This window comes from Vombatus ursinus, unplaced genomic scaffold (assembly GCF_900497805.2).
Source record: "Vombatus ursinus unplaced genomic scaffold, bare-nosed wombat genome assembly UNPS02014924.1, whole genome shotgun sequence".
Lineage (NCBI taxonomy): Eukaryota > Metazoa > Chordata > Mammalia > Diprotodontia > Vombatidae > Vombatus > Vombatus ursinus.
The window spans coordinates 7,314,208-7,326,541 of record NW_020954702.1 but is presented as its reverse complement, the minus strand read 5'-3'; the positions used below and the strand labels follow the sequence as shown (position 1 = coordinate 7,326,541).

Genomic DNA, 12,334 nt, shown 5'->3' with positions numbered 1-12,334 from the left:
GGTGTCAGGGTTCACTTATTTAGATGGATGTTGAGTGCAGGTTGTGTGAGTGTATGTGGCACTATCTGCACAGGGATTTTTATACACTTCCAGCAGGAGGTGTGGCAAACCTAGGACAGAATTACATAATTTCCATTAACCCAATTGCCAGGGCAAAATCACATTATTGTCATTGTTTGGTCCCTGACAAAAATACCCCATGCTTATTAAGGAATTTTTTATCTTGTTTTGTTATATCTCTGAGAAGGCTCTGCCACCATCTCATTCCTGTAATGAGAAATGATTATAGTGTTGTTCAAGCCTATGTGGTTAATGTGGCTCATGCCCTACCCAGACTTCATAAAGCCTTCTCCCAGATGACATTGCCCTCCTTCCATCGCACTTGACTCCCTGGCTTTCTGATACTTTATTTGTGCTATGGAACCCTTTCTATTTTAATTAGTGCTTCTTGATTCTTGAGTGACAGAATAATTTACGCAAATTTCTAATAGGAGTTGTTGAGATTGTGTTGGAGCACAGATTTGTGGAATCTGTCCAACAAGCAACTATTCCAAAAACAGCCAAAGAACAAACCACCTCCCCAATGTTTGCACTGTGCCAGCCACTGTGCCTAAGGATTGAGATAGAATGAAATGGCAACTGAGTCTCTGTCCTTGGACACCTCCACATTTCTAAGCTCAGTGAGAACACCAAGGCACCTGCCACAAACATGGAGAGTTGATGGAAGAAGATCTGAGGCAGAGTCACAAGACCTTTGTATAAAGGGACAAGACCACATGCCACACATGTGGCAGTAAAAACTGAGAATATAATAGGCCAGAGACAGTCAGAGGGGTAGGAAGGAGAGAGGTGAGGATTTTGGGCAAGTTGGATGCCAGCCAGTGTAAAGGCAAGCAGAAGGCATGTGCAGATGATTGTCTGAATCAGAGGTTCCCAAAGTGGGTGGTACCACCCTCTGGGGCACAGAAATGATTCAGGGGGCCAGTAGTAGCCTCAGGTGCAATTGGGGAGCATTGTATAAAAATAAGGGGGCTGTGGTAACATAAGAAAAGAAGAGAAGATAAGAAAAGTTTGAAAACCCATTCGTACATGTTTCATCTGTTGTGTAACAGAGTTAAAGTCATAGTGATTACATTATTTTCCAAATAACCACACAAAATGCAAGTTATAGCTGATCAGTGGTCAAGTCTGCTGACAGGCCTTAACAAGCAAGTGTTGGCAGGTGAGCATGTTGTGCGTTGTCAGGAAGTTCATCATGAGTAGACAGGAATATGTGCATATAATTACTTGTTTTATAATATTATGCTATACAGTTACATGATGCAATATTGTGTCATCAAAATTGCAATGCAGGAAAAAAACAAATTTACAATAAATTATTAAATTTAAGATGCATCACTTGAATTTTTTTATTTTTGAAAAGACATAAATTAAAAAAAAAGTTAAAGGGCTAAAGAAAGTAGATTTCCAGGGGGGTGCTGAGTACTTTTGTTTTGGAAAGTGGGTGGTAGGCCAAAATTTGGGAACCTCTGAATGAAAGAAGGTAGACTATCTCTCACAAGATCATAAAATGTAGGTAGGGAAATAAAGTACACTTTGTTTGGACAGGGGGCATAGGGCCAGCTAAAAGAAGAGGGCAAAATGCCAGACAGAAGCTATTTAAATTACCATAAAAAAGAAGCAACTGGAATTTACATGATAACAAGTGTGGTGCCCTGGACTTTTGGGAGTTATAGAGGATCAGGAGTCAGAAGAATGCCTTTGGAAAATCCACTGGGTAGCTGAGTGGAGAGAGGATCTCTGTGGGAAAAAATATTGCATCAAAGAGACAAATCAAATGCTCTTTTGGAGAGTAGTGTGAGTGCCTTGTCTAAGGCAGGAACAGTTTGATAGGAAAGAAGTGCTTGGATGCCAGCAATGTTGTGTAGTTAATGTTGTGTGGTCAAGTGTACTCAACTAATCAGATATGTGCATTGATAGTGCAGGGTCAGGGAAGTCCCTGAGAATGTAAACTTTAGATTTTGACCTGACGTTGGTGTTCTTGAAAGGAGTAGAGAAGCTGAGAAGAGGTAGGGTCCTTTGCATGAGGCAGGATGAGGAAATCTATTCTAGACTTGGGCTCATTTGAGATGTCTATGGGCCATCAAGTTGAAGTTGTGTACATTGACAATTAATGGTAGGGGTCTGGATCCTTGGAGAAACCATGAGTAGAAGAAAGAAAAGAGGCAGAACCTTGGGCTTCAGTCAGAGTTATTTTGCATGAAAGGACAAGGTGGTGAGCCAGTTAAAATGAACAAGAAGGAACATTCAAGCAGGAAATGCTGTATTAAGCACACAAGAAACAGCAGTTGGCCAGCACAGCCCAAAGCCAAAGGGAGATCAAGAAGCAAGAAGATTCAGAAGAGGCCCTTAGGTTCAGCCATGAGGTCATCACTGGGCAACCTGGAGAGAGCAGTTTCTCTTGAAGGTGAGGGTCTCAATGTGATGTTCAGGGCTTTCAAAGACATTGAAAGGAGAACAGCTAGAGACCCTGAGTAGGCCTCAATGACTTCAGTATAGCCATGTACTTTTTATGTGTGAAAAGAATGGAAAGTGCTGTTAATATGAGATTGGTGGGATCCTGCAATCTGGGCATAGATAGACAGCCCACTGAACCCGTGAGTCCAGGAGAAATGCTGGTCTAGGGTTAGATATAGGCTATTGAGTATCAGTGAGGAAATAACTGAACACCTGGCAGATGAGGTGGTCACTAACTGAGAAAGTGTAGTAGAATGAAGACAAGGCAGACAATAGCTATTTGGCTGTGGAACATTTCAGAAATTCTTCAATTGACCAAGAAAAAAATGAGGTCAAGACTGGTGGGGCAGCCATAGGTGTGTTATCTCTCTTCCAGACTTTTAATCCTCTCAAACTGCACTCTATAGGATAAGGAAGCCCAATAAGATGTCACATGACAACCAGAAATTCCATTGTGACCTTGAGATTTCATGAAAAGGAATACAAGGAATTAGAGCTCAGGAAAATGGAGGTGACGATCTGTCTGTAACCTGCACAGATCAGTGCATGGCTGGTGTTTGGCTAAGCTGAAGAACATTCAGATAAGTTCAGACCACATGGCAGAAGGCTCTCTTAGCTCAAGGGCCTAAACTAGCTCAATTTAGCTTAGCTTGAGCTCAAGACCTAAGAGATTCATTTCAAGGAACTTGGACTCCTGGGTTTAGAGGACACTCAGGGACCTGTTCTAGTCCTTTTAAGGTGTTTGAATGGCTACCTCACAATGTAAGTATGAGATCTCTTCTATTTGTCCATAAAAAGGATAATGTGGATTCAGTGATGGAATTCTCTGTATTAGCTGATTTTTACCTTTGCTAAAGAGAATGTAATATTCTTTTCCCCATGAGATGAATCCAAAAGAGATATTACCTTCTACTTGAAGGATTTGTTTCCATTTAATTGACCTTCATAAAATGTCTCCTGACAAATGATTAGTCAATCTTTTGGAGACATGTTTAAGGAGAATTAGAGTTAGGCTGATGAGGGCATTTCCCTTTAACATACAGCTGATATACAAAAACATACATACATTTTTAATTCAAAGTAATGCCTAGGATTGATATATAGTAATAGAAATTCATTTGAGCAACAAACTGCTAGAAGGTTAAGCTCTATTAGTAATGATACTTGTAGTGTTTTCTCCACTCCCTGAAACAGAATTTTAATCAATAAAATTTTATTAAGCACCTAACATGTGCTTCGTACAGTGCAAAACTCTGGCTTTCTTCCCAAGGACTCCTGAGGGACATGATTTCATGGACAGGCTAGCCTTTGGAGTTGGGGAATCCAAAGGCTGGTAGCCAGGCTGCTGAGCTCCAAAGCAGATGCTCTCTTTTCCTGGGTGATTGAATTGACTAGAAAGTTTAATGTTTGAGTGTTGTGCAGGAGGTCATTGCGACCACGGGCCCACTACCTCTATGAATGGGAGAACTTCAGTTCCAGGTCAGTGTTTGACTTGAACAGACTTTGAAGTTGGCTGGACCCAAGTTGCAATCCACCCAAGCATTAAAATGTTCAGGCTTTGTATATGACTCTCTCATATAATCTTTATGGTGGGCCATTCAGTCGTGCTGTGTTCCAAATCTTCAGATTCCTTGTACAAAGTAGTGAAAGTAGTGAAAGACAGCCAGACAAAGGATTTGTTGTTGAGTTGTTTTTTGCTGGTGTCTGAATCTTTGTGACCCCATTTGAAGATTTCTCGGCCAAGAAATTGGAGTTGTTTGTCATTTCCTTCTTCAGCTCATTTGACAGATGAGGAAACTGAGGCAAATAGGGTTAAGTGACCTACCCAGGGTCATATAGACTACTTAGTATATGAGGACAGATTTGAACTCAGGAAGATGAGTCTTCCTGCCTCCAGGTTTAGTACTCAATCCACTGCAGCACCTAGCTGCCCCAGACAAGGGAAAGTGTAAGGCAGTTCTGGCCGTCATCAGGGACACTGTGGATCTGGAGGTCATGAACCGTGAACATGGCACCATGAATGTGTGAATCTTTTTGAAGCCTTGAAGATAAAAGCCCTGTCCATGTGTGCACAGAATGTGGGAGAAGGGATGCAGCTTATAGGGGACAAATACCTTCCCTTCATTAAAGTAGGGCCTGGGTATTATAATGTACTAAAATGTAAGTACTGCAGAAATCAAAATTGAGAAAGACACTTAACAGGAAATAATATGTTTTCTGAACACAAATCTAGAGAGAGATCACCTCATTGCAAAAGTTGAATTAGATAGCAAATCTTCTGCAATGACATAAATAAGTATATCAAGGTTGAAAATCTCTTCCTGATGAAAGGTTGAAACCCAAGTACAGGGTGGTAAAGAAGGAGAGGCAAGCACAGTTTTGCTGAGCCAGGGAAACAAGTTTATTAGAAAATCATGACAGATAACCCCAGCCATGGTGTATTAAGCTGAGCAAACTTGCTGAAAATGAGTTGTTGTTGGAGTCTCCCTCATGAAAGGTGAGATTCTGCATCATTTGCCAGGACAGGTCCTGCTGCTTCTCAGTCCCTACCACTTCTCTGTCCTGGTGTTCCATAGGGATTCCAAGGCCCTGTTGTTTTAACTCTCCCATGCCACCCAGAATAGAGGCATATGGAATGTGATGTCTTTACAAGGCCATGGAACTAGCCCAAATCAAGGAGGGACAAGATTTCTCTGACAGGCCAAGAGCAAGTGGTTTTTCAGTAGAAGCCACAGAAGTAATACCTTCCATAGCAAGATGGGCGGTAGCCACAGCCATAGCCACCATAGCCCAGGCCTCCATAACCATAGCCACCAAAGCCATAGCCTAAGCCACGAAAGCTGCCACATCCACAGCCATAACCAGAGCCATAGTCATAGCCCAGGCCCCCATAGTAGCCACTATAGCAGCTCATTGAGTCAAGATTCACAGATTTGGGCGGATGTTGGAGTTTGGTTTGTGTGAGTGTGTATGGCACCATTTGCACAGGGACTTTTATATACTTCCACCAAGAGGATTGGCAAACCCAAGGCACAGTTCCATAATTACCACTTAACCAAGTTGCCAGGGCAAAATCACATTTTTGTCATTGTTTAGGCCCTGACAAAAATTCTCCCAGCTCATTAGGTTTTTTTCCTCTTGTTTTGTTGTATATCTGAGAAGGCTCTGCCACCATCTTATTCCTGTAATGAAAAATGATTCTAGTGTTGCCAAAGCCCATGTGGTTAATGTGGCTGATGCTTTATGGCAGCCCACTCCCAAATGGCATTATGCTCCTTTCATTACACTTTCCTCCCTGGCCTTCTGATACTTTATCTGGGCTATAGAATCCTCTCTCCAAACCAGGGCTTCTTAAGACTCAGGTGACAAAATAGTTTATGCAAATTTCAGATTGGAGTTGAGATTTTGTTGGAGCATCACTTTGTGGAATCTGTCTTCAAACAACTATTCCACAAGCAGCTAAAGCAAAAAACCGCCTCTCCAATGTTTGCACTGTGAGTGCCACTATGCTTAGGGATTGGGATCCAATGAGATGTCAGCTGTCCTTGGGCAGCTCTAAATTTCTAAGCTCAGTTAGAACACCAAGGCACCTGCCAAAAACATGGAGAATTGATGGGAGAAGATCTCAGAGGCAGAAGCAAAAGGCACTAGCGGAAAAGGGCAAGGCCATGCACCACAGGTTTGTTTAGAGCTGAGGATATAATCAATCAAAGAAAGTCAGAGGTGACAGGAGGAGGGAGGCAAGGATTCTGGGCAGGGTGGACAGCCAGCCATTTCAAAGGTAAGCAGAAAGCTCATGTGGGGAATTATCTGAGTGAAAGATGGTAGACCAGAATGGGCAAGACCAAAAAATGTGGGGAGGCAAATAAAGTGTACTTAGATTGTACAGGTAGGATTGGGCTAGCTAAAAGACAAGGTGAAATGCTAGATGGAAGCTTTCTATTTAAATCAGTACAGAAGAAGAAGCAACTGGAGTTTACATAACAAGTGTGTGGCTCTGGACTTTTGGAAATTATGGGATATTGGGAGTCAGAAGAATGACTTAGGAAACTATGTTAGGCACTGAATGGAATGAAGATTTGGGTGAGAAAAAGACTGAGTCAAGGAGGCCCCTCAAAGGCTCATTTGAAAAAGTGCTATGAGCACCTGACCTAAGATGGGAACTATGTGATTGAAAAGAAGTTTTTGGATGCCAGTGATGTTATAAAGGTAGGAAAGACAACTTTTGTGAACTACTCAGATATTTGCATTGATAGTTCAGGGTCAGGGAAGTCCCTGAGATTGTAAACCTGAAACCTTTGCTTGGTGTTGGTTCTCTTGAAAGGAATAGAGAAAGTGAGAAGAAGAAGGGTGTTTTGGATGAGGACACCTGTTCCAGATTGGAGTCTCATTCATTCATTTATTCATTCATTTCTCTCTCTCTCTCTCTCTCTCTCTCTCTCTCTCTCTCTCTCTCTCAGTTATCAAGTTGAAATTGTGTACATTGACAATTAATGGTAGGGGTCTGGGTCTTAGTAAAGTTTCCTGGTCTTCATCTGGACATGTGGCAGAGAGTGGCTGAGGAAATGTCTTAGAAACCCTGGGAACTAAGGAGGGTCTATTCTTTCACCCTTGGAGAGAGCATGGGTAAAAGAATGAAAAGAGGAAGAACCTTGGGCTTCAGCCAGAATTATTTTGCATGAAAGGACAAGATGGTGAGCTAGTTAAGATGAACAAGAAGGAACAATCAGGCAAGAAGAGCAGTGTTAAGCACACCAGGAACAGCAGGTGGCCAGCATTACCAAAAGCCAAAGGAAGATCAAGAAGTAGGAAGATTCAGAAGAGACCATTAGGTTCAGCCATAAGGTCATCACTGGACAACTTGGAAAGAACAGTTTCTCTCTGTCTCTCTCTTTTAAAATTTTATTTTATTTTCATTTATGGAATTAAACAAGAATTTCCATAGCATATTATAATAAAAAAATGATTGCACACAAAACTGTTAATCTATCTTGTACAACTTGCTATTCCTTTTAAATATATAATGAAGTTATCATGTAAACTTATTTTTTCCTTTCTTTTCTTCACTCCCCACCCTTGTCCTAGAGATGACTACCATTAGACATAAACAGGTATACCTATAACTATATCTCTATATATGAAATATTATTCTATAAATACTTCTATTTACCAGTTCATTTTCTGGATGCAGATAGCTTCTTTCTTCATATGTCCTTTATTTTTAATTTGTGTATTTATAATAGTCAAAATGTTTTAGTTGCTCAAAGTTATTCCTTTTTTAAATAATTAATTTATTTGTTTTTAATTTTCAATATTCACTTTCATAAGATTTTGAGTTTTAAATTTTCTCTCCCTCCCTCTCCTCCCCCCTCCCCAAGATGGCATGCAACCTGATTTAGGCTCTACTTATACATTCATATTAAACACATTTTCACATTAGTCATGATGTAAAGAAGAATTAGAACTAATGTGAGGAACCATGAGAAAGAAGAAACAAAACAACAAAAGAAAAGGAGAGCAAATAGTATGCTTTCATCTGCATTCAGACTCCATAGTTCTTTCTCTGGATATGGATAGCATTTTCCATTGTGAGTCTTTTGAAGTTGTCTTAGATCCTTGCCTTACTGAGAAGAGCTCAGTGTTTCAAAGTCAGTCATCATACAACCTGGCTGTTCACTGTGCGTAATATTCTCCTGGTTCTGCTCATTTCACTCAGCATCAGTTCATGTAAGTCTTTCCAAGTTTTTCTGAAGTCCACTTGCTCATCATTTCTTATAGCATAATAGGATTCAATTACATTGATATATCACAACTTGTTCAGCCATTCCCCAATTCATGGGCTTCCCCTCAATCTCCAATTCTTTGCCACCAAAAACAAGAGCTGCTATAAATATTTTGTACATGTGGGTCCTTTTCCTGTTTTTATGATCTGTTTGGGATACAGACCTAGAAGTGGTATTACTGGGTCAAAGAGTATGCACAATTTTATAGCCCTTTGGGTATGGTTCCAAATTGCTCCCCAGAATGGTTGGATCAACTCACAACTCCTCAAAGTCATTCTTAAAACAATATTTTTGTTACTGTATACAATGTTTTCTTGGTTCTGCTCACTTTGCCCTTCACCATTTCATGCAAGTATTTCCACACTTTTTAGGATTATTGAGCTCTTTATTTCTTGTAGCACATAATATTCCATCACAACCACACAACACAATTTGTTCAGACATTTCCCAATTGCTGGGGACCTCTGCAATTTCCATATTTTTTGCCCCCACAAAGAAAGCTGATATATATATATCATTCACATTCAAAGTTATAATTACTAATTGTGAATTTCTATTTATCTTATTTTAATCACTATTCTCTTTCTCAGCTTCTCTTTTTATTCTATCCCTGCTACCTTATCTTTTAACCCCACTCTCACACTCTCCATCTGACCCACTCCTTCAAAAGTCCCATTCCAACCTCTATGAGAGCAGTTTCTCTTGAAGGTGAGGGTCAGGAATGTGATGTTCAGGGCTTCCCAGGAGAGCAGCTAGTGATGCTGAGTAAGCACAAATGATTCCAGTATAGCGATGCTCTTTTTATGTGTGGAAGTAATTTACTTCCTGTTAGAACTGTTAATATGAGGTTAGTAAGATCTTACAATCTAGGCATAGATAGAAAGCTCACTGAAACAGTGAGGTGAGGAGAAATGCAAATCTGGAGATGGAGATTAGATATTGAATGTCAGAGAGAAAGTAAGTGGGCCCTTGGCAGATGAGGTGGTCACCAACTGAGAAAGTATAATAGAAAGAAGTGAAGGTAGGCAGTAGCTGTTTGGTCATGGAACATTCAGAAATTCTTCAATTGACCAGGAGAAAAATGAGGTCAAGTTGTTGAGACAGCCACTCCTCCCTGTTTCTAATCCTTTTTTTTGCAACTGCACTCTTGAGGATAAGAAAGCCCAATATGATGTCACATGACAACCAGAAATCCCACCGTGACCTTGAAATTTCATGATGAAGAATACAAGGGATTAGAGCTCAGGAAAATGGAGGTGATGGTCTATCTGTAACCTGCACTGCTCAGTGCATGGCTGGTCTTTGGCCAAGCTGAAGAGCATTCAGAGAAGTCCAGGCCACATGGTAGAAGGTCCTCTAGCTCAAGATCTAAAAGACTCATTTCAAAGAACTTGGACTCTTGGGTTTAGAGGACACTCAGCGACTTGTCCTGACTCTCTTAAAGTGTTTGAATGGCCATTACATAGTGTAAGTATGAGATCTCTTCTATTTGTCCATAAAGAGGATAATGTGGATTTTTGTCTTTGCTAAAGAGAGTGAAATATTCTTTGCCCCATGAGATGAGTCAAAGAGAGAAATTACCTTCTGCCTGAAGGATTTGTTTCCATTGAATTGACCTTCATAGAATGTCTCCTGACAAAACATTGGTCAATCTTTTGGAAGCATGTTTAGGGAGAAATCAATAAAATATGGCTGCTGAGGGCATTTCCCTGTAAAATCCAGGAGATATAGAGAAATGCATGCATTTTCAATGCAGAATAATATCTAGCAATGATATATAGTAATAGAAATTCATTTTAAGCTTGAGCGTTTTAAGTAGGGTTAAAAACCATTAGTAATGATACTTGTAGCATTTCCTGCCTAAAACAGAATTTCAATCAATAAAAATTTAGTAAGCACTTACTTTGTGCCAGGTAGAAAGCAAAACTCTGGCTTTCTTCCCAAGGACCCATCTGAGGGACATGATTTTGGAGATTAGCCGATCTGTGAACCTGGGAAATTCAAAGGCTGGTAGTCAGACTGCTGAGCAGCAAAGCAGATGCTGTCTTTTCTTGGGAGACTGAGTTGATTAAAGAGTTTAAGCATTTGAGTGTTGTGCAGGATACCTTTGCAACCATGGGTTCACTACCCCCATGGAAAGGGGGGCTTCAGCTCGAGGTTAGTGTTTTGCATTGGGCAGGTTGTGCAGTTGGCATGAAGAGATAGGGCCTACCCAAGGCAAAAGGTTTCTTGACAATATTCAAACTTCATATCTAACTCTGGGCTATTCTCCAGAATATGCCATGCTCCAAACTTCAGATTTCTTGGTCATAACAATGTGGTGGAAGATAGCTAGACAAGAGATTTGTTATTTAGTCATTTTTCACTTGCGTCTGACTCTTTGTGACCCCAATTGGGGGTCAAAGATAATGCAGTGGTTTGATATTTTCTTCTCCATGTCATTTACAGATATGAAAACTGAGGCAAACAGGGTTAAGTGACTTTCCCAGGGTCACACAGACTAGTTAGTATCTGAGGCCAGAATAGAACTCAATAAGATGAGTCTTCCTGACACCAGGCTCATCACTCTATTCATTTTACCATCTAGCTGCCCAAGACAAGGGATAGTCTAATCCTATTCTGACAGCCATTAGAGATCTGGAGATCACAAATCATGAAAATGACACTATGAACATGTGAATACTTTTGAAACCTTGAAGATAAACACCTTGTCTATTTCTGTGCAGAACGTGGGAGAAGGGATGCAGCTTATAGAGGGCAAATGCTTTGCCTTAGTAAAGTGGGGCCTGGATATTATGAAGCACTAATATGTAAGTATTGCAGCAGTCAAATTTTAGGAAGATATTTAGCAAGAAAGTATGTTTTCTGAACAGAAATCTGGAGAGGTATTCTTCATTGCTAAAGATGAATTGTAGGTCAGATCTTCTGCAATGACACATATAAGAATATCAAGGTTGAAAATCTCTTCATGATGAGAGGCTGAAACCCAAGTACAGTGAGATCAAGGAGGAGAGATGAAAACAATTTTGATAAGACAGTGAAGCAGGTTTATTAGAAAATCATGACAGACACATCAGTCATGGTGTTTCAGAGCTGAGCAAACTTCCTGGAAATGGCTTGTCATTGGGGGAGTCTCCCTCATGAAAGGTGAGATTCTACATCATTTCTCAGAAAAACGTGTCCTGGTACTTCTCAGTTCCTGCCTCTTTGCTGCTCTTAGTGCTCCATAGGGATTCCAAGACCCTCTTGTGATAGATCTCCTATGCCATCCAGCTGTAGAGGCAGATGGAATGTGATGTCCTAATAGTACAGTGAAATTACCCCAAGCAGGATTGCATAAGGATTCCATGCCACTGCAGGAGCAGGTGGTTTTTCAGTAGAAGCCCAAGGAATAATACCTTCCACAGCAAGATGGACGCCAGCAGCCATAGCCATAGCCACCATAGCCCAGGCCTCCATAGCCCAAGCTGCCAAAGCCATAGCCTAGGCCACGGAAGCTGCCACATCCACAGCCATACCCAGACCCATAGCCCCCATAGTAGCCTCCGTAGTAGCTCATGGTGTCAGGGTTCACTTATTTAGATAGATGTTGATTGTAGGTTGTGTGAGTGTATGTGGCACTATCTGCACAGGGACTTTTATACACTTCCAGCAGGAGGTGTGGCAAACTCAGGACAGAATTGCATAATTCCCATTAACCCAATTGCCAGGGCAAAATCACATTATTGTCATTGTTTGGTCCCTAACAACAATATCCCCAGCTCATTGAAGTTTTTTAATCTGGTTTTGTTGTATCTCTGAGAAGACTCTGCCACAATCTATTCCTGTAATGAGAAATGATTACAGTGTTGTCAAAGCCTATGTGGTTAATGTGGCTGATGCCCTACTGAGGCTTCATGGCAGCTCTCTCCCAGATGGCATTATGCTCCTTCCATTACTCTTGTTTCCCTTGCCTTCTGATACTTTACTTTGGCTATGGAATCCTTTTGCTTTTAATCAGTGCTTCTTGAAACTCAAGTGACAGAATAGTTCAC

At 40.8% G+C, this 12,334-nt stretch overlaps 1 protein-coding gene across 1 annotated transcript; it reads right to left on the bottom strand.

Annotated features, from left to right (window-relative positions):
* Positions 1-5,236: 5,236 nt before the first annotated feature.
* LOC114029279 (keratin-associated protein 6-2-like) lies at positions 5,237-11,900 on the bottom strand. The gene is made up of 2 exons (XM_027843635.1): positions 11,685-11,900; positions 5,237-5,508 (listed from the first exon to the last, which is right to left on the bottom strand). Exons 1-2 carry the CDS (start codon positions 11,857-11,859, stop codon positions 5,237-5,239), a joined length of 447 nt encoding a protein of 148 aa, XP_027699436.1. The 5' UTR covers positions 11,860-11,900.
* Between the last annotated feature and the right edge of the window lie 434 nt (positions 11,901-12,334).